Source organism: Scomber japonicus, chromosome 23, assembly GCF_027409825.1.
Source record: "Scomber japonicus isolate fScoJap1 chromosome 23, fScoJap1.pri, whole genome shotgun sequence".
Taxonomy (NCBI): Eukaryota; Metazoa; Chordata; class Actinopteri; order Scombriformes; family Scombridae; genus Scomber; species Scomber japonicus.
The window spans coordinates 15,050,616-15,073,964 of NC_070600.1; the positions used below are offsets into that span (position 1 = coordinate 15,050,616).

The 23,349-nt window shown below is 39.8% G+C and overlaps 1 protein-coding gene across 1 annotated transcript in view; it reads left to right on the plus strand.

Moving 5' to 3' along the window:
* exoc4 (exocyst complex component 4) overlaps nucleotides 1-23,349 on the plus strand; it is a 117,850-nt gene that overhangs the window by 40,700 nt on the left and 53,801 nt on the right. Inside the window, exon 11 of the mRNA XM_053313951.1 lies at nucleotides 4,534-4,630. Coding sequence (XP_053169926.1) covers nucleotides 4,534-4,630 — 97 coding nt within the window. The remainder of the gene's footprint in view (nucleotides 1-4,533; nucleotides 4,631-23,349) is intronic.

A 23,349-nucleotide genomic window follows, 5' to 3' on the forward strand; every position in this document is an offset into this window, starting at 1 on the left:
CTGAAAGGTTATAACAGTTTGACTGTATTTCCCAAAGCTTGCTGCGTGAAATGCTTTCCATGAAAATGAAAACCTGGAATATGTAACCACTTTTTGGCATAATCTATGCAAAGCCTATTGCCAACACCAGTCAGCTGATTTAAACTATACTGATGTTGCTGACGTCTGAAAGACAAACAACATACATTCCCAGCTGTTCAAATGGGGTTGTCCCCCCAAAACGTCCCTTGCTTAAGTTGATATTTCCTCATGTGTTAAAAGAGACACTCTGCACAAGTAATATTCATTCTGCTGCAGGAGTGCATTTTTGTCATACCATCACTGACAGATGGGTATTCATTAATATCAAGACCAGGGAGACTCATTGTATGCCACAGTGACACTTTTAATAATTAATCCAACTCAATTTACACCTGAATATATTTATACTATCATTTATTTATACTGTTTATTCTCAGCTGAGGGGTGGGTTTGGTCTCCTGGTTGATGGAGCAGCAGATCTGGATGGACCATCCCATCAAATTAATTTTAATAATAGAAGTCTCTCATTAGGACCCAATCAGACATGAAGACAGTCTGAGTGAAATGGGATGCCTGGAGTTGACCGGAGATTCATTTATTATTGACATGGAAACCAATCTTGTTAGGATCAGCAGGTTCAGCTCTGAATATAAAGCTGACTTCCAGTATGATTCTTTTTAACACCAGAATACACACCTACATTTCAATTGAACTGATTTGTACATGAAGAATATTACCTGCATCGATAACTTTAACATCCAAATTTTGCATAGCAAGCTACAGACTAATGAGGTCATTAAGGATGAAAACTGGGTTATTCTATGTTTATGTCTTGCTTTTTATTTGTACAATTTAGCCTGAAATGTGCAGTTTTGGCTGCAGTTTTGGTATTTTTGGACGTTAAATTCAACTTGTTCTGTTTTGACCAGTGTAGCCAGTAGTTGTCAGCTTTTTTAACCACCATTGTTTTTGTGTGTATGTGTGGAACAAGATTGTGAGTCAATTGCACCAATCACCCAGTAGCCCTCCTGCCAGTCCCAATCAGAATCCAGCCACAGTGATCACAGGTGTCTTTGATCCTCTTGAGTTGACCTTTTTGATGGCACACAGGCACAGACACAGCTTGGCACACTGTCTATAAAAAAGATATTACAACAGTGATCGTATAACGTGCATACGTACGAACAAGCTGCTCATACTCAGTATATGAAGGACTTTATGCTTGCAAGAATACCTGTTCAGCTGACAGAACTGTCAAACTAATGTGCTTTACAGAACAAAAAAATCACAGAATAGTACCAAGGAAGTAAAGAGGTTCAAACTGTAAAATCAAGATGAAGTTTTCCAGTAGGCTCATGCACTTCGACAAATACACTTCTGGACTCAAAACAAATTCAAACTACTTGTAAATTAGGGATTATGACTAGTCTTTGCTCATCTGTCTGGATTTCCTCATCTCGCTCTCTTTCACACACTTACAGATGCATACAGAAACATACTGGTCTCAAGAGACAGAGGAGTGTGTTAAAGAAGGCATCACACGTTCATTCTCTCCCTGCCTAAATCTGGGCAGGGCCGGAATTCATCACAGGATCAAACCCTTTTCTCATCAAACCCAGGAAAGTGTAGCTAATGCAATTTCACTAAGTCACTGCCTGACTTGATTACATGTGGGCTGGGGAGCGCATGCTAAGGCACTGCAGGGAACTGGATGGTTGTCACTGTGTGAGAGCGTGTGAGCACATGCAATGAATGTATGTCGTTTTGGTTGATCCATTTGTTTTAGGCTCAATATTTCTAGAGTATACTACAATGTGCGCACTTATGTGTTTGAAGACATTGTGCTGCATGTGTGTATTTGTGCCTATCTGTGTTGTACCCCTTTAAACCATGGAAGTTTTTAGGGAGTTGTTCCATGTCTGCTGAGGTGTGTATATGTGCTGGAGAAAGAGCAGCGGTCCTCAAGGGGGATTTCAGGCAGATTTGGCCAAATTAGAATGTGTCACTTCTTACTTTGCCTTCCTTTTTCAGCTGCCATCCCACCGAGCACCACACCTCCACACACCCCTCCCACTAATCCCGGATCAGACCACACACCAAGGGACAGAATAGGCATAGACACTTGCCCAGACAACACTAACGAATACTCAAGCACACACATGCGAAAACATAAGCTCTCACAAACAATATCGCAGTTCGGCACAGTATGTCGAAAGAAGGCTGGCAGCAGTTTGATGGCATCCTGACCTGAAACCGGAGCCACCCTGTCACGTCTAGACAACTCTGAAGAATCCCATGCATATTAATGCTGGCCTATTTAATATTCATCGGTGCTATGCCCTGTTGGCAGCTGGTCCCAGACCCCATGGATCAATGCGGTTTGTTCCTCGCTCCTTTGTCTGACACGGATGCAGATGTTTAGAGCATGAAATTAAATTGGTCACTGTCATTTGGAATACATACATGGTAGTCAATTTAGTGTGTATTTTAGTGTGTGCGTGTATTTTGTATGTAGTTACTGGTTAGACGTGGCTCTTAGAGCAAACAAGTAACGGTAACTTCCAAGAGTCTGTGACATGTTGATGTTATTCATAGGAACTTGAGTGGTTGCAAGTTGATGACGAGGAAACAAAAGTTAAGCCAGCTTGTTCCATATTGATGATCAGAGAGAGAGAGACAGAGTGAGTGATAGAGAGTAAAAGATGGAGAACACCAGAGAGCAAAGGAGGCTGAGCAAGAGAGCGCGTTGGCGGCAGCTTTGTTTAGGAGCCTGTAATTGAGTCTTAATTGAATTGGCACCAAAGGAAGGTTGAATGGATGGAGACAGAGAAAGAAAGAGTTTTAGTGAATTGGACCTCATCTCCGTCTCCACTTAGCAACGCGGATGTGGGCTTACCGTGTAGGCGAATTTCATAGCAACAGATCAGAATCACAAACTCTTGATTTGAAAGGAGACTAATGTCTGCCATACTTTTCAAATGAAACTTGTTCCATTAGAAATGTATCATGGAGCCCAGCATAGGGAACAATGGGTTGATGTGAATTTGAATGCAAGGCTAGGCAGGCTGCACAGGTAATGCAGAACAAGCTTTCGCACTATAGCGAGGTGTCTTTGTGTTCTGTCACATAAGCTTTGCAAGGCCACATTGGGCATGGAAATGAGACTAAAGAAAACAGCAGTCCAAGGCTTTGTGCCAAACTGACATCTCACCATTTCAGAACACACATGCACGCACACACACACATACACATACACACACAGACACACACACCCGTACCATCTCAAAATCCTATCACAATTGCTTGTATCACCATTTTGTGTGGTTTCCGTCCAGTTTTTCCACTTAATAAACTTGACACCACATCACACCTCATTTAAACTGACCACAATCTAACTATGAACTGCAGTAGGGGATCCTTAAATCTAGGAAAGAAACTTTTTTTTTTCCCACACACAGAATTTAATTAATGTATCAGATTGAATCAAGCAGTTTATTTATTCCATGCACTGATTTTCCCAGTCTTCTGGATTTTTTGTTGCTTTGTGTCATGAGACTTAACAATGAACCTAAGTCAAGAAATTCTAATGAATAACATTTTCTCCACTGCATAAAGATGGGTGTGCCACTGCTTCACTGCTCTCCTGTTCGTATATATCAATCTATCACAAATTCCCTGTGAACACTGTATGAGCCTACGTACACATAAACATGTGTGTATTCATTCATGCATAGAATTCTTTCAAAACTTTTATACAGGCACACACACATACACAAAGACATCCACTTGCAGTTTGCTGTATTGACAACAAGCCGCAATTTCTTCTCCATCAATTATATTGATTACTTCAGCATGAGTGGAGGTAATGAGCTTCGGTGTTCTTTCTCTCCCCTATGATCTCACCTCTTCCCTTGTCTGCAGTCCCCCCACCCTCAATATAGTGTCTAACTCACCCACTCCTTTCTGAGCATGTTACATGGTAATGATTTTCTGATTAACCCTGTTAGCTGTGGGGTTTGTTCATGCAGTAGTGCAGGGGCGCGGAGGGGGGTGATCATGTGGGGTGCATTTAGATTTGAGATGGAGAGCTGCACTGATTGAGTGATGTGTTTTAGTACGGTTAATGTGGGTGATAAATGTGTAGATATTTATTTCTAAATTAAAGATTTTTTAAAATATCGATTAATGGAGAGAACATTGTTACTTGCTCCCTCCGGAAGATCAGAGTTCAGGGTCACTTAGAGAGCAGCACCCTTGGGAGTTGGTTAGGATTTGGTGTCTTGTTAAGGGACTCTTCTGCATGGTGATGCTATTTAACATTATATCTGGGTGGGCCAGTTGAAAGCTGATCTTCCAAACTTCCTGAACCTTCGGAAAGTCATCTTATATATCATCCACACATATCAATTTTACATATTGTGCAGTTAATGCACTCTCTGCAGTAACAGCACTACGTATTGATGTCTATATTGATATATTTGATTGAGTCAAGTCATTTTTCCTGTTTTCTAGGTGGTGCTGATGACAACCTGATTGAAGGAGGAGAAATGAAGTTTGTCTGTAAACCAGGAGCGAGGAACATCACTGTCATCTTCCAGCCTCTTCTCAGGTACAGCGCTGAGTTATACACTTTATGTCCACCCAAAAATAGGTATTTCATCTGCAATGATTCACTGCTCACTGTATGAGTAAAAGACTACAGGGCTTTCAAGACGATTCAAGATTCAAAAAACTTCTACGTCAACAAGGGGTAATTCGCCTTACAGGCAGTAGTCCAGCATAAATGCATAACAATACATCATACACAACACAGCACATGATCCATATCTCCTATACTGTCACAATGAATTATGGGAAAAAGAAAGAAATTCATGATGACATCCAGGATTGTATTTTGTTCAAGATACCAATGGCCAATCAAAATAGGACAATCTGTATCTCTTAGTGGAACATTTGGGGAAACTAAACCTCTGCCCTGATGAAAGCATCTGGACCTCAACACGTAATGGATGTTGAGTGTCCAAAACAATATGCCTTTGAGATGACCCTCACTTCATAACTATGCTGAAGGTCACCCAAGGTAGCAACAGTAAAATTACAGCACAGCTTGACCTTTTTTCTAGTTTGTTTCTATTTTTAAGACTACCAAAGCAGCAAATGATAGAAATACAGAAAGGACAAGCTCAATAAATGACTTTACAACTTCCTTTACAATAACATCTAGGACAGTGCCCGAATACTTTTTTTGCTGCATTGCTGCTACTGGCCCTTAATCACACATGGTGCAGGGGTAATAGTTCTTTGGTCTGAGTCTTGTAGGAAAGACTGATCACACCAGTTCACAAATTCATCAAGGCCCAGTCCGTGGTATTGCTCCACACCTTGCTGAAGACTCACAATCATAGAGTCATATGCATGCTGGAGGACTAATCTTGATACATAATTACTCTGACACACACACACACACACACACACACACACACACACACACACACACACACACACACACACACACACACACACACACACACACACACTAAAATAGGTGAAAGCACACAACCTTGAGGGGATCCAGTGGAAGATAAGAGTTTACTGGACAGGGTTCCATTAATTTAGACCCTCTGAGATCTGCTCTTTAAGAAGTCAGTGAGCTAATATTGTATTTAAATCTATATTAAAATTAAATATTAGCTTGTGGGCAAGGACATGTGCCTGAATACAATTAAAAACAGAGGAAATGTTGATCTAAAGCAAATGTGCATAGTTCTTATTTCCCTCCAGGTGCCTCTGTGCAAGATTTAACAGTGGCTATAGCGTTCTCTACTCCTTGCCTTTCACCGTGGGCAAATTGTAATGAGTCTGACATGTCATCCACTGTGTGTGAAATTTCAGATATGACAATATGTCCAAATGTTTTCATAACAAGAGACTTGAGGGCCACAGGGAAATAACCATTCACTCCCTTAGGAGACATAGCCTTTGCCATTAGCACCATAATCCCTCCACATGATAGGAACTTTCTGTTGTTCCAAGGAGGAAAATATATGAAAAAATACTGCACAGTTGTCAGGCACAACAGGACTAGGGGTCTTCCTCTCTTTAATACAACTAAAAGATTCACACAAAGTCACCTCATCAATCTTACAGCCTGCAGGCTCGTTTCTAGAGTTAGAAAGTTCATCATTGAAATCATAGAGATCACACCCAGTGTAGAATGTGTTAAACTCTTCTGTCAATTCAGCATCAGGCTTCTTAGGATAAAATACTCTTCTGTCCTTGTTCTTCATCCCAACTATGTACTTAATTACTTTACAAGCCAACCATGAGTAACCTTTATACAGCTCACCATCCACTCTTTTTTTATTCCTGATCTATATCTATATTTATCTCTCTTTTAACAAGTGTTATGTGCCTCCCTCATAATAAGGCTTCTTTTGCTTAAGAGCATGTTTAAGCAATTTGCTAATCCAGGACTTATTATTGTGGAAAGTAGTTACATGTTTGACAAGGAATCACCATATTTTCCATTCAAAGCAGTCCTTCAATCTCAGTATAGAGTCTTGAGTCCAGACCCAAACGACGTCAGGGCTGATTGATAAGTGGAGACCAAATGAACAGTGCTGTGGTCTGACAAACCCAGAGGAGCCATGACATAAGATTTATAAGATCCCCTAATGGTGCCATTACACTGGGCCAATATTTTACTGTCATGTTGGACAGGTGACGCACTGGAAGGAATGATTCAGAGACTTAGTCCTAAAACAATGATTAAAATCTCAGGACATATAGTTTGTAGACGCTGCAAATTTTTAATGAGGATTGCTGTCGCGGTTTCCACATTTGCCTCCAAGTGAATATAAACAACTGTAACAAATGGCTGTGGAAATTCACATGGCAAATAAAATGGATGAAGTGAAATAGATAAAAGTTCAATATCAAGGGTACACACAGTGTCTCTCTTGACAGTAGTTTTGGGTGTTTGAACGCAGCCACAAAGTGTAAGAAACACCAGGAAAAAATGTGCCATATCCTTAACTGGCAGATGACAGTGAGATCAAACACATCACCATACATTCACTGAAAAGCAGTCAAGGACAATTAACACCAACAAACAACAAATGCGACTACACTGGTGTATACATTGACTGTCCTTTTTATTCCTAATTGTCCTTTTATTGCAAAAGTCCTAAAGAAAGCAAGGGAAGTACATTTAATAAAACCCTGGAGGGTGGGAGTGGATGAATACATTTAAAGATTAACTGCCTATATGGGATGCTTTTAGAAGTAAACTGAATTCCCCCGCACGGAGGCTGGGATCAGTTGGTCGACACTACACCTGGCTCTCTGTTGGTCGGGGGATTTCGACAGGGTTGTTGCACAAAACCTCAGAAGGCAGAGTGGAAATCTGAGAGCAGACGTTTGACGAGCGCAAAGAGAAGGACTGAAGCTGGAGCACAGGAAAACTGTACAAGCAACAATATATCTCAGTGCAAGTTACAGTTTGAGCAGAAGCAGAGCAAATCTAAGGGGTCATTTGATTTTAAGGGAAAGAAGTACAAAATCTGAATGTGAAGTCAAAACATTATGCCCTCAAATTGAAAGACATACTCTTGAATAAAGATAGGAAAATAGGTCCATAAAGTACTGTAATGTACTGTGCTTGTGTGATGACTGGATTGTCACAAGTAATGATAAATGAAGTGATAAGCAAATAAGAATGTTTCACACAAGCTTTACTGTTAATTTGAGTGTATTTTCCTGTAGAAGAGTGAATAGAGTGCCAATAATGTGATGCAATAAATCACTTAACTTTTATACTGGTATATCGTGCAGACAAAAGCATTACAGCGGGCTAAGCATAACACCAGGCTGTTCTGATGTATGACACTTCTGATTTACAGTGATAGGGGACTCAGTCGAATCAGATTAAAATGAAGTCAATGAACAACAGAACCTGCTTTCTTTACTGGAACAATTTAGGCAAGATTCCATTTACTGGACGAGATGTCCAGTACGTGTGAAAGGGTCTGTCAGAGAGGGATAGCCAAACCACTCAAGACATATGAAGGCTGGGACATGACTCAATACCAGTAAAATGTAAACTAATTATATTACATGGCCTCTTAGTGACCATCTATCGATTTCAACCTTTTTAATGTTGAGTGGGATATCATAAATCAAATGTGATGTAATATACTGTACCTTTAGTTTAGAATGTTTTGTTGATACCATCCAGGAATTGGGATCGACTGCGATCCTCGCTTTTATTTGCCATTAAATTTGAGTATTCTGAAGGGATGTTTTTGTGGTAATGTTCTGTATATCTGGTAGTTTTCTATATAGCTCTGTGGTCCCAGTAGAGTAGTGAAAATCTAATTGTGAAGCAATTTAATTGAATTGTCCCTCATGCAGCGATATATTTCCTTCTTGGATCCATTAAACAGAGATGTCTCCTACTTCCTCACTGTAGTGCTTGCCACACATTTCTACAATTTTAACATCATGGTGCATATCTTTAATGCATAGAGGCAAGATAATTGTACATTTCTAGCAAACACTTTATCCATTCAATTTAAGTGTAAGTAAAGTGGCTAACTTGCCTTCCTGCTTGGTTCTATGAAGTCTTTTAAAAGCTTACAGTCAGTGAGTCAAGTCTGTAAAAAAACCCACAAAAAACCCCATCAAACATGTATATGTGTATACCCAGGCTGCTAAATGCCAGACTGACTACTGAACAGTATGGAATTGCAGCACACCAGCCAATTAAGTTAGATTGCACTCCATCTATCAGATCAGTTTTTACTCTTCATCAAATTCTCACTAACCTAAGCTGTATTGTCAGTTGTCATGTTACCTTTTGTTTGACTGATTGATGCTCTTTGAAAGCCAACCACTGGTTTCAGAGAATAAGGGCTGTCTGTGTTTGTATGTGTGTGTTGAACTGAGTGTGCATGTATGTGCTTTTATGGTCTTTCTCTGCAGGTGGTTGCCCGCATGTTTATGTCTCTTTCCTGCCCACCGATGCTTTGGCCTTGAGTCTTTATCTTAGCCTGTACCTCTCCTGCACACTTTTATTCTCCCTGTTACACACACACACACAGACGCTCAAACCCTGTTCACTGTTGGCCTCGCCAAGCTCTGTCTGAACAAATGACCAAAAATAAAACAGTGACTAGCTCTTTGCCTACCTCTCCCATGTTGTCTGTAATGGTTCATATCAATCACACCAAACTGCCTTGTACACGGGTCTCTCTCTCTCTCTCTCTCTCTCTCTCTCTCTCTCTCTCTCCCCCTCTCTCCCTCTCTCTCTCTCTCTCCCTCTCTCTCCCTCTCTCTCTCTCTTCTCCTTCTCTCCGACAAGCCCTCTCTAGACTACCACTGCCAACGGAGCGCTGTTGCTTGCAGATGGTTTTCTAATGGCAAAACTCTGGCACTCCACTGATGGATCACTACACCTCCTGCAGCCAGCCATGCAACTCATAGCAGCTTTAATGACAAAAGCAGTTGGGGGGGGTGGGGGGGTGTGCAGGGCAGGAAATCAGTGGTGTGTGTGGCAGCATGTGGGCGTATGAAACAACAGGATCTTACTGTTAAATTCCAAATGTCTTTGTGGGTTGAGAAATATATATCTTTTTCTCTTTTTTATCTATGTCGGCTTCTCAAATCTTTATTTCTGCATATCCCATTGAAATTGTTATGTGGTGATGTTCCGCACTTCATTAGGTACATGATGATGGACTTTTTGTGTAATATTTTTGTCATTGATGGTTAATGTGAGATTTTGGAGGAGCAATGTGGATTATAGCTTAGTCATGGAATAAAGGTACAGCCCATCACTCTTGCAAAGAAGCTACAGGTGTTATGAGTTTTCTCATCTAGTTAATGCCTTTTGAAACTTTAACGTGAATTGGGTGTATGCATTTGGTTGGTATGACACAAAGGGATATCCACCATCTTTTGGCACTGGTAATTCAAGTGACTGAGTGACACTGGTTATGCTCTCACAGGTTAATACCGGATGTGTCAGAGTATAGAGTGCATGGCTTTAAAGACACAGACATAGGGGAGTGTTTGTGCATGTAGAAGCCAATTTAGTTTGACTTGTGGGGTCTCTTGCTGACATTTGGGTGGTATTTACACCTCTTGTTCCGGACGAGGTTGGCATTTTAAAAAGCTTCAGCAGACCCCTAATCTCTCGCTGTTCACCATTCACAGGATGACCAGGCATGGCCATGCTTGTAGATGTCTGCTCTGTTTGTGTCTGTGCCTGATACCGTATGTGTTTTCATGGGTGCAAGCACATGTAGGCATGCAGTTCACACTTGATGATCACTCCTTAATTAGAGACAAAGTGAACACACACACACACACACACACACACACACAGACACACAGACACACAGACACACACAGTCATTTTTATTGTGTTGGTATTTCACACTTTTAAAAAATGTTGTCACACATACTTTTCATGACTTACCCTGAATAGAAAATATCTTTTAAATCAATTTTGACTGACTGATTAAACTCTTATAAATAGAAATAAACCACATGCATGCTTTCAAACCTAAACTCAACAAGAACCCATGAATATTTACAACAATTTAAACATTTGTCCTCACTTTATTCCAGATAGCTTAGTTTAATAAAAGGGTTTAACTGGAGGCTTGGAAAGTTATTTCATGTAACTAATTCCTTCTGTTTGATAAGTATATGTGCTCATTTTTTATGCACTTGACCACTCCCCCAGCCATTATTGGAGACCCAGCTTTTAATTGACTACTGTCTTTTATTTGAGGAAATACAGTTATCAAGTTAGTGTGAGAAATGTTATCCTAACTAATAACATCTAGAATTGTAAAGATAATAGACAGACATTTTAAGAAAATAAATGTTTTCTTTAATATCTCAAAGTCATCAACCTGCTCACTGAAGGGCTTAATATAATAGTAGCACATTTGCGGTTGACAAATTTTCCTTCTGACTTCATTTTGCTTTTAATCTTGCTGCTTTCTAATTACTGGTTCTGAATAGATTTGTGGCAACAGCTTTAAGATTAGTTGTGGTGATGTGCGTGATTTGTTTCAGCCATCTTTTCAAATTATTGACTGTGTCTTATGTAGAATGTGACTTTTGTATGTCTGTGCATAGGAAGCAAATAATACATATGTGTCCACTCCACACTGGTAGGTGTACTGAATTGAACACTTCACTGCTGTTCAACAGTTGATTGAGTACAGGCTCTCAGCACGCACACACACACACACACAATGGGAGCTTATTGAAAGGTACTTGTGTTGATTAATAGTGCGGATATTTGAATGCATATATGGTGTATTCAAAGTTCATTCTACTGAAGTATACATGGTGAAGTAAAAAAATTAGGAAAAAAAGAATCAGAAGGTCAGAGATTGACAGAGAACGCTTAAGGGAAGCAGAGTGGAAAGGACAATGGAGTAGGCGAGGAAAGAAAAGAGTAGTGGCTAGAAAGCAAGATGACAGGAAGAGGACAGAAGGGCTGTGCCTCCCACTGATGTAGCCTGTGGTGCAAACGACACAGGCCATGACTCTGCACTAATTTCGCACTCTCATTAACTCCCCCCCCTGAGCAGCACACACAGAGCAAGACAAATAGAAAAACCAAGAGTTGGAGGTGCAATTGACTATATTTTAAGAATTTCTAAAGAGTATTTTTGAGGTCTGTCAAATGATTTAGCTGAGATGTATACCATTGATCTGTCAAGCACAAAGTCCAGGGAGAAGGCTTCTTTTTCATTTTTGATTTTCCACATTCCTGCTGACATTTTGAAGCTCATTGAGAATTTTAGTTTTTACCTGTGAGGTCTAGCTTACCTTGCCAATCAAATTCAATTAGTAATCAGTGTGAGGGGTACACATCTATAATCTGCATTTTTTTCTTTTCACAAATACCATATCTATAGCATGGTCTAGTACGCAGTCCAGTTTTTCATCCTAGATAGCTAATGCAACTCTAAAACATCATAAGCTACATTAATTGTGAAGTAGAGAAGATGACACGATTTGTCAAGTCATTGAAGACATTGTGATGGCCTCTTCATCTGCATACACTCATCACTAGAGCAGACAGAAAAACAACTTTGTTTATTGTGCCCTGTGTCAAAGTGGTGCAACAGTGGCACCTATTAGTCAGGTATTTATGATCCATATAAGTCCTGCAAATACACACTTTAATGATGTTGATCTACTAGGAAATTAATTGGGCACCATGAATGACCTGGTGAGAGACAACAAACCGAGCACAGTATCAAAATGATTCTTTTAATACATCCCAGCAAAAAGATTTGTTTGATCAAAAAGTCATTGCTGCGATCATTTTGTGACAAGACTGCTGTGTGTAGTTGCCCACTCAGTTGCCCCATGTATGACCTGTTTCAAACATCCGAATTCCCACTTCAGGAAAACAGAAAATGGCAAAAATAATTTGTGGTTGAACCCTCACCTTCATTTAGTCAGGTAGCAGCGTCATAATTACTGGTGAAGAATACAGTTTTCCTTCCACAATAACATTTGTAGTCTGACTCAAAGAGGTCTGCGCATAGACTATTAAAATGCAGCATGGATGTCTTGAGTCTTACTCACACATACGTATTGCTTTGCTCTGCCAGTCCTTGCACTCTCTTCTAATCTTTTCTCTCTCGTTCAGGGGGATTTTCCTCAGTAAATAGCATCCTCCTTCTTTCTTTTTCTAACTCACACCCATTATAAACTGGGAGCATAGTTGGGAATCGAGGGAAAGAGGATTTTACACTGGAAAGGTCAGGGAGAGGGAGAGATAAAGAAGGTGGAAGAAAGAAACTAACAACAGAGAGAAGAGAGCAGATGGAAGGCAATGAAAAAAAAACACAAAGGAAAAGATGATGAAAAAAGAAACAAACAGACACGTGGGATGAGAGTAGAATGAGATAAGGCTGAAAAAAAGAATAAAGAAAATACAGAAGAATAGAAAGACCCTTAAATTTCATGCATGCGGGGTGGCATGTTAGCTTGCTTTGAAAGCTGCTTATGTGCACATACACACTGTTATAGATCCGCAGTATACCATACATGGGAAGACATTTAAATAGAGAATGGCAAGACGTTGAACTACTGAACAATATGATGTAACCTATATGTAGAGAAAGAAATTGATCACTGAAGCTGAGATTGAGATTTGGCTACATTCTGTGTGAAATTAGTCATTAGTCAAAACAGCTGGTGATTTCTGTTTGCTTGGTTGGTTGTGTGTACGTATGCACCACTCCCTTCATACTAGGTTTTTCCATAAGATACCTACTTCAACTTAACAACCCCTTGAACTTAAAGCAATGGTTCGGCGTAATTTTGACCTAAAGCTGTAAACATCGTCGAAATATCGCACGATCACGCACAGATCCCTAGATGTGCTGTGCGGGTGTCTCGCGAGACCACACTGTATTTCAGTGATCACGCGATATTTCGACTATTAGATAGACCTCATGGTGCATATGACGCTAGGTCGAAATTACGCCGAACCATCACTTTAAGTCCAGCTTTGAAGAAATATGTACAGCCTAGAATGATATTTGGATAAAACTGTAGAAATATGTAACAGCACCATAAAATGTGCAGATGGCACCACCTAACTACAAACTACTAATTTAAGTGGTTGGCATGGTAGCATTACGGAATGATGTTACTAATACCACTAAAGGGAAACACACATTGGTGGCGGTTGCATGTAGTGTTGTCAGTTGACGCCCACAACACTCATTGAAAGGCAAGTCAAGATACAGTATAGTGGTGAGCCAGGAACTAGGATTTTACTAGGAACTGTTTTTTTCTGGGCCCAAGTGCATAGTGAGAATTCATATCTGTAATCAGAAAAACATACTGAAAGTGTGAAGAAGCCAAAACTGTCTGAAGACATGTTTTAAAATCAGAAATCTCTCTTTCTCCATCAAAGATAAAGATCAATCTAAAGCATGTTGTCTCCCTCTCTGTCTCTCAGTGCTCTCAGGGTTTTTAGAAAATCAGTCTAAAACGTTCACAACAAAAATCTGGTTGTGCCGCTACGTATCAGCTGATCCTTTGTGGTTAAGTTCACCCACCCTGATGGATCAGGGTTCCGTAATGAGCGACATTGGCAGCTTGCACCTGACCTCACACACTCAAAGTCATTAAAGTCTCTCTCCACTTAAAGATGTGCTTTGCTTGTTGTTAGTTGAGTTTAATGTTTGAGGTTCACTGTGCAGAATGGTGTGTGTGCAGAGTTTGACACTACAAGGCTGTTATCAGATTAATCTGCTGAAAGTGAAGAGTTTCTCTGAGCTCACTTTAAATCTGAGTTATAGGTGGGTGCCTGCAAGGATTACATCATAACTACTTTGGAGCCAAACACATCCCAGTATGAAATTTACACAAATGTGGTGTGGAAACATGAAGCCTCTGGTGCAGTAACACTAAAATTGAAGTGGGGGGCATGTGTGTAGTTGTTTTAAAAATGAATATTTGCATATTCACATGTTCTGGATTTTTTAATGAGGTGTAGAAGGAGTGGATGTCATTTTAATAATCTCTAACTGGACGGTTTTGTGAAAAAACCATATCAGACACAAATTATTATTCAAAGCACAGTCTCGCTGTATGTCTTAAAATGTGTGGAGGCGGGCTTTAAACTTCTGCCCTCTGATAAAACATATAATCACTGTCACAACAAAAACAGAAAAAAAAGCAACTGCTTAACAATCTAACTTTTTCCAACAGTATTTTACTGTAGAAGAATCTGTAAAAACACTTTGGCTCTCTATAAAACACAGCAGAACATTTAGAAAGATAACAAAAGAATGGCTGTTTAAATTCAAATGGATGGACGAGTTTGTCTTGATGTGTTAGGAAGAGATGACAGAAATGACAAACACAAAAATTGTTCCCCTACAACAACAAAAAATTATTGTAGAAGCAGTACATAACTTTGCAGTCCTTAAAATACACTTTTATTTACTACCAGTCACACTTCAGCTCATGTACAGTTTAAAATATCACTAAATCTTGATATTGTATTGATAGAGTGATTGTCTAAATGTGTACTCATCAGAAGGATAGATACACTCATAAATTAAGAATAATGCAGCAACTTAGGTAAACCTGCTACTTAACTTAAGTTAAAAAATGGCAAGGAACAAAAATACCTGGAAGGAGAGCAGCTGAAGACAGATGGAAAGTAGGAGTGAACACGAATATCTGCAGAACACAATTTGCCAGAACACAATTTGCTATGAATCTGTCAGGTGCTCCTACCCGTCACTAGCTGCAGCACTGCTGTATCTTTATTCTTTTATCTCTCTGATGCCCTCCCCACAGGACACACACCCGCACGCACACGCACACCTTGCACGCCATATTGTAAATAATACTGCTGGTTTTATCGCTTTCCAAAAGTGCAACTTCAGCCACTTTCTAGTGAGGTGCCGAGTTTTCAATCTCCTCATGTCTTACAAGCATGCATAGAGACAGACACACACACTGTAGGCATGAGCACCACATGCACGCACGGACACACACGTACACACCAGATATTGTGCAGGAGATTAGATCCGTCATTGTGGGGGTCTTTTCTCTGGCTATAGAAGGTGGATAAACTCTTTGATTGTGTTTATCCATCCCATAATGGAATCAGACTCGGTTCCCAGGGCAACCTGTCCAACAGACTCATGTGAAGCAGGCAGTCGTCAGTCGGAGCTTAATGGGGTCTAGTTTGTCTGAACGCTCAGCAGTAGACTTCTTATGAAGTCAGCTTTGAAGGTTCCTTAGGTTTTAGGCCTGTGTGGGGAAAAATAGCAGATACTGGGAATTGTTGCCCGGTCAGATTAGAGGCAGAAATTGTGCTGGGATACAAAGACAAACATTTATATATACCTCAGACACACAGAGACACACACATAGGCAGATCTTTGAAGCTTGTCCAGATGACCAGGTCATAATCACACAGATGTTCACACAGTCATGCTGTCCCCATCGACGTTGTACCCCACAGTGCCTGATTGTCTCTGATTGGTTGGGTTTGCAAGAGATTAGATAGTATTCTCATGAGATTTGTGGTTTGTGTCTGTGTGTTGGTGTGTGTGTGTGTGTGTGTGTGTGTCTTGGTGTATTGTGCTACTCACAATAATTTAATGAAACAAAGTCTCCATTTTTTGATTTCACGAAAATTTGATTAAATCCAATATGGTTCTTCAGACCTGTTGCTATGAAAGGACAGAAGTGGGAGGACAGAATGCCCTTAATGCTCATTGAATGAATGCCAGAGGGAGCCGCTGCTAAGAAGAGAATTACTGAACCACAATAAAGAGATGTTTTCACCATGTGTTGCTTTCTGTCACAGCCTTGTGTACCTCCTTTTTTGTGTCTGGGATGTAATCAGCCACAAAGAGACAGAAAACAAGGCAGAGTTATACAGTTAAAAAAGAGAATTCTATAAATATACTATACTATCTTAAAAGAGAACTTTATTCTGTGTTTTTTTATCTTCTCCTGTCCTTCTGAGAGTAATGTCAAGGTGAAGATAGAGTGCCGGAGATAGGTGATTTGCAGATATTCTCTTGTTCTTTTCCCACACACTTCCTTCTGTTTTCTCCTTTGAGTCAGTCTCAGTAATCTGTCTATCCTCCTTCCATCTTTCTATCCCCTGACAACATGAGCTGCCACTCTGTGTTACTGTCACATGAACGAGCGCCAGCCCCCACATCACAGCAGCCTTTGATTGGCCAGGCCTTTCCAGGTCGGTGAGCTGCTGCCTGATAATAACCTTGTTTGATTGCTGGAGCAGAGATGTAATTGATTGATCTGCTCACCCTGTCTGGAGCCTCTGAAGTAGCCTGTACAGATGTGTGTGTGTGTGTGTGTGTGTGTGTGTGTGTGTGTGTGTGTGTGTGTGTGTGTGTGTGTATATGTATGTGTGGGCGGGGGGGTGGGTGGTAGGAAGTTACTTAATTGTCGAGAGGAGCTCTAGATAAATGTACATGTGCAACCCTCTACTCAGATGTAGTAGGTAGATTCAAGCATTCACACATGCACACACACACACAGCTGTTATTATTTAATACACGGTGGTTAACAGAAGTGGACGAATGAGGGCGAGGGAGTTTGTTTTTTAAACTTTTCCTAGCGCCTCTGCTCTGTGTACCTCTCTAAACAAGCCCCATAAACCAATCAACAGGTCATTAAACCTCATTAAAATTCTCCTACTCCCTCTGAAAGGATTGTTTGTGATCTCCTAATTGGTGGTTACATAAGTTAGTCCATCTTTCTGGATACTTAATTATTCTCAAAGATAGATGGTCTCAACTCAGTGCAGCATCTAATCCATTGGTGACTAAGCAGACTCCAGGCTGTTCTAAGAGAGAGTGTTTCACAGTTGATAATTGGTGTTGGAGAATGTTTTCCCTTTTTTTGTATCCGTGTGGGTCTTACCAATTTGCTTGGTTTGATTATTTACTGGATTATTTCCATAATTTAACCAAAAAAGGCTTATTTGCTGCTGTAGCCTTTGATTTGTACATTTTGAATAATTCTCACTGTACTTTTGAAGGCCTTTTTGGCTTATATTTTTTTTCCAAAATCATTTTGAGTTTGGCTTAGTAGAAATGGTTTGGGTAGATAGGCTTTCTACCTCTTGATATAATAGTAAACAACTCCCCTGTTCCCAGACAAAATAGCCCCAAACTTAAAGGTGCATTATGTAGAATTTAGTGGCATCTAGCAGAAAGGATTAAAAAGAAATTGAATATAATGTTACCAAGTGTGTTTTCCATCAGTGTATAATCACCTGAAATAAGAATCATGGTGTTTTATTTTCGTTAGAATGAGCCCTTTTCATCTACATTGAGAGTGGGGGGTGGTATTCAGTTTTTTAGGGTTAGGGTTACTTCATCACTAGATGCCATTAAATTCTACACACTGGTCCTTCAAGCTTCAGAGATGAAGAGAAAACCAAAATTCAGAAAAACACACAATATACATGTGTCAAGGAGATGGATATTTCTCTCTTTTTGTCTGTCCTTTCCCATCAGTGATGGTTTGATCTCCGACCAGTCATGCTGGAGTCATGGTGTGCCCATTGAGTGTGCAACCAGTGGAAAAGCCAAACTGGCAGACTCTGATTGAGCCTGTATATCGAGCCTCGCCTCTCCTTTCCTCTCCTTTCCTCTCCTTTCCTCTCCTCTCCTCTCCTCTCCTCTCCTCTCCTCTCCTCTCCTCCGACTTTATTTTAAAGTTATCCAAACCAGCAGAAGTACAGATGGTACCTCCGCATAGCCCTGTCTGCACTCCAGTTCGTCACTGGAATAAGTGAAGCATGAGAAGTCAAGGGATATAAAACACTTTTGCAATAAAGTGCAACAACACTGAACTGCCAAACCATTCCTCAAGGGTTGATGAGCAGCAAAAGTGTAAAGTGTATGTTCATCATAGCCCCTTCAATGTGTGAGTGGTCTCTTCTCTAAAACTGTTTGGCTAAATCCATTATATGCACCAGAAATAGAATCAGATCCACAACAATGAAGATCGGAAGGGGATTTCAACCAGAATAGGACAGAACAGAGTAAACGAGGGGAATGAACAACAGAAGGGAGGTGGGGAGAGAAGGGAAAAGGCGAAAATCCATTATGTTTGATGTTAGTGTCTCACCCTGGCAGCAATTGCTGGTGGAAAAACCCTGTGAAATAACATTAGGGGGTTCTTGTAATGTGATTTTTGCTATGTGTGAATATGAGATTTCTAATGGATTTGAGCACATTAGAGCAGTCTTTATCTGTAGTATTTATTCCCCCCTGGTTTCAAATGCAATTTGCTAAGTACAACGGTTCACTCTGCTCTAGCTCACTTGCTTTCTGGCTAGAAGGGATGTGGGGGAGGATTATATTATTTTGGGGGGAGGCGCTACATAAAGACATGATGAATATTCAAGGCACGTAATTTGTGACAAATATATATATAATGTGTCACAGACACGTTATTTCCATCATATGTACACAGGTAGGAAAAAGAAGAATATTGCCATCGCGAGTAAGATTCTTGGTGTGTATTTGAGGGCTTGCATCTTTTTGTGTGTATAATATATACACCTCTTAAAACATATAACTTATTTGTTTTGTGAACACATGCTCTGCAGTCAGCAATGTTTTGGGATGTAATTGTGTGTAGTATTTGTGTAACAAAAGCATACAATCCCAAGTAAGTTAATATGTCTAATTTTTGTGTCTGTCACTATGAAGGTCAAATTAAGTGTTGTCTATTGCAAACCTAATCGACAGGTGCACTGGAAAATGAAATAATGCAAAAGAAAGCTATATGTTCCAGCACACTTAGATGCCTGATGGTCTTTGACCGAAATGCTGCATTTTCAGTAAATCTAATGCTGTCCTATTTCTTGTTGCGTTTTATAACAAGGTTGTGCACTCTCTGAGTATCAGCACTTGTGATGAATGAACAGACCAGTTTAGTGCAAGACTCCAATGTTCTGACAGAGTGCCATTTTCATAGCACTCCATCAGTATCTTCCACTGCTTACATTAAAAAAGACAAAGACTCGTGTTTGTCTTCAATTTTCCTGACACCCTAATATCTGTCTCTGACTGATTGGGGTCACAACATCCCTGATTAGCATGCACATTTACTTGTTCCTGCCAGCGTTTCCGCAAATTGTCCCAAATCAGCCAATGTGGTGCACTCCGAGCTCTCTGCAGGCTTAATGAGCTAGATTAAGAAGGAAGTCGTTTAACCCCTGCCTGGGAGACGCACACGTGCTCACACAAACACAGCCTAGATAGGCAAATGTACTCATCACAGCCAAACAAGCATGAGCACACATCCCCCCCCCACCCACACACACACACACAGTCGTGTTTCCATCACTTTCGAGGACATTACATTCAATTACATTCATTTCCTAGAGACTTACCCTAACATTAACCATAACCAGGACTTGCCTAACGATAACCTTAACATAACCCTAAACTAACCTTAACTTTAAACAAAGTCGTTACCCTACAGTTAATTATTTACATATTATTACATATATTTGCTTTTGTCCCTTTAAGGGTGGCATGCCCCCACAACATGATTGTGTATACAGATTTATGTCCCCACAACATGAGGAATATCTGTTCCCCACACACACATACACACACACACACACACACACACACACACACACACACACACACACACACACACTATAACCACCTCACCTCCACCCTGTATCTCACTAGATAGGAGATGGAGCGAGGCCATTATGCAAATGTCAGGTGTCAAGTGTAAATGAGATTGGAGGGATGGGAAACAGAAGTATTGAATATCACACCGGCTCCCTTGGCAACTGCACCAAGGTAATGAGAGCATTCCAGGACGTAGGCTGGCAAAAGCCTTCGTTATACTGAAAGATAGCAGAGTGAAAAAGACGAATAAAAATTGTTAAGAGTAAGTCCATCGGGTGTAGTTGATTTAAGAGAGACTAGATAGCACTACCTCCTACCTCCTACCTCCTACCTTATACAGATTTGGAGCATGAATAAGGTGGGGTTTTTCTTTTTTGTAGTGTTTTTTTTAAGGTACCATATATTGCTATAGGTACAAACTGAGAAATTATGCACAGACCCATCAGCAGAACCCAGTACAGCTACTACTTGTAGATTCATATTTAAATCTTTGTTTATATTGACATAGCTGTTACTTGGAGATCAGAAACTGGCATAGTGGTTGTGGGGCATTCTTCCCAAGGATATTACGATTTTGGTGATGTCTGGCACAACTGGAGAGCTTTATTTTGAACTTTGTCCCAACTATTGGCCCACCTATCGCATATTTCTCTCCATCTCTAATTTATTTCTTTCTATTCATGTCTATTTAGTCTGCCCGTAGCTATAGGTTGAGTATTTATCATTATTGCTCGTACTGTCTTATCCTTTTTTCTAGTATAGTCATCTCTCCTAGTTCCTCTGATACCCTCCCTCTTTTTCCTCTGTCCCTCTTTCAATCATTGGCTCATTTACCACTCATCTTAGTCTCCCTGAAAGAAAAACAGAAAAATGAAATATTCTTGTAATTACTGAAACCTCAGACTACAAACTATTAGTTCAATGATGGATGTCGCCATTAATATGCAAATAATTGTAGAAATATCATGTAAGTGTTACAGGGAAGTCTCCTCACATTCTTGATATATTTTCAAAGCAACTGACATGATGAAAGGTCCTCTGGTTTAAAGCCTTTTTTTAATGCTGTATGGACATAGATAATACATGTAAAACTATGTGTTCTTACAAAGAGCATAATTATATGATATCACAGAAACTGATTGGGTAGCAAACAACATATATGGGTATTTGTTTTTCTTTTTTTGGCCATTTATATCTTTATTACATAATGAGCAGTGAAGAGGCAGACAGGAAACATAGGGGGAGATAAATGGCGCTTCCATATATTTGATGTTTAATTAGAAGTGATCGCGGTGACAGTAGAATGATGGTTGACAGGAATGAAGGGTGAATAGTAAACTATGCAGTCTCTTTGGTGTTGTATATCAACCAGTCCAGTATATAGACATTTGTCATGAGTCGTGTGAGCGGAATCAACAAAAGCATTTCAGTTGTAACAGGCTGATATTGTTGATATATCATACTAACAGAGTAGCTGACTGAGTTGATGACTGTATTTGGTTAAATTGCTTACAATTGGAACAAGTGGGGAATAGTCTGTGGTTTGACAGTTAACAATAACATGATTCATACTTTGGGATTCAGTTGCTGTTATTATGCCTGTTTCTGAGTATTTCCACCACAGTCCAATCTGAAACAATAGGATGGATTGCCATGAACTCACTGACACACATCCATGGTCTAATATGTCCCATCAAAATAAAAATCTTTCCAAACTGTAATCACACCAATTTATCGATTGAAATTATAATGCTTTAACACCACTTTACAATCTTGGTTTAGCCATCAACGTACACGTAAAAAGCAATCAGTGGAGTACAAGGAGTATCATTTATTTATTAACGTGTCCTTATGGAAAAGAATATATAGGAAAAACCTCAAGAGAGCGCAAAGAATAGTGGAACATAAAAGGTAGCATAAGGTGCAGTACTTTTTAATGGAAACATGGAGATATTGCTCCTGGCAATATCCTTGTACAATAGCCTGTATTTCTAGGCTGGGCACTTTAAGCCCCTGAGTTTTACATGAGAAATTAGACTCAAAGCCATTTTTGTAGAGTTTACTGGGTCATATTTGTTCTCAATTGAAAAAAGTTTTTTTAACAGCAACTAGAAATTTTGTTCATAGTCTGGGACTATTCATAAATGTTGAATAATGGAAATGATGTACATACACGTGTTTCGAAAGACTAGTCTGAGTGAGGCCAAAATAATACAGAATCTGATCTCCTGAATTTGAAGATGAATACATAACCTTTTCACTGATTTATGGGTTATTTCATTTGCCTTGTTTATTTATTTGAATCCCTACTAGCAGCTACCAAGGCAGCAACTGCTCTTCCTGGGGTCCACACAAGTAAACATTGCATCATAATGGAAAACAATATTAGATCTGAGGCAAAAGGGAGAGCTTGTATTAAAAGAGTACTTATAGTGAGTTGTTGGTTGCATGGTATTTGAGGTCTTGAAAAGATGAAAAAAAAAAAACTTTGCTGACCCCCTGACTTTTCATCTAGCAGTACCATTAACATCTTAACAATTGCATGGATTGGTGTGAAATTTGCTACAGATAATCAAGAAGTGAAATCCAACCTAATGTCAGTGAAATTCAGTCGCCCCAAAATCTATCCTTTTTATTAGTTAATTGTGTAATTATTGTCTCGAATGATAAAGACCATTCTTTACTGACATTTCAATGCTAATTCATATAAATTATAGTTAATTATCGTGTTAATTAATTTTCAACTTTGACTTTGATCCACAAATCACTCAGTGGTTCAGAGAAATTCCTCCTCCTTCTCTACTCTCCCCTACTCCCCTCACCCTTTTTGGTCACATCGTGATATCTGAAATATTTTATGGACAGATTTATCCATATGGTCACAAACTAGAAAACACACCATACACCATACACACACACACCTGTCACCTTTTTAAAGTGAAACACACAAAGTTAAAGGTCAGCGCCAGCTCAAGGTTGTCTCTCTCCCCTGAGATCCCTTTTCAAGTGGACACACGCAGACTAAGACATGACACCACAACAAGCAGGCTTGGACAGGTTATGAAAGGATCCATGAATAATTTAACCCCTAACATCATATTTCCCCTGGCAGTAA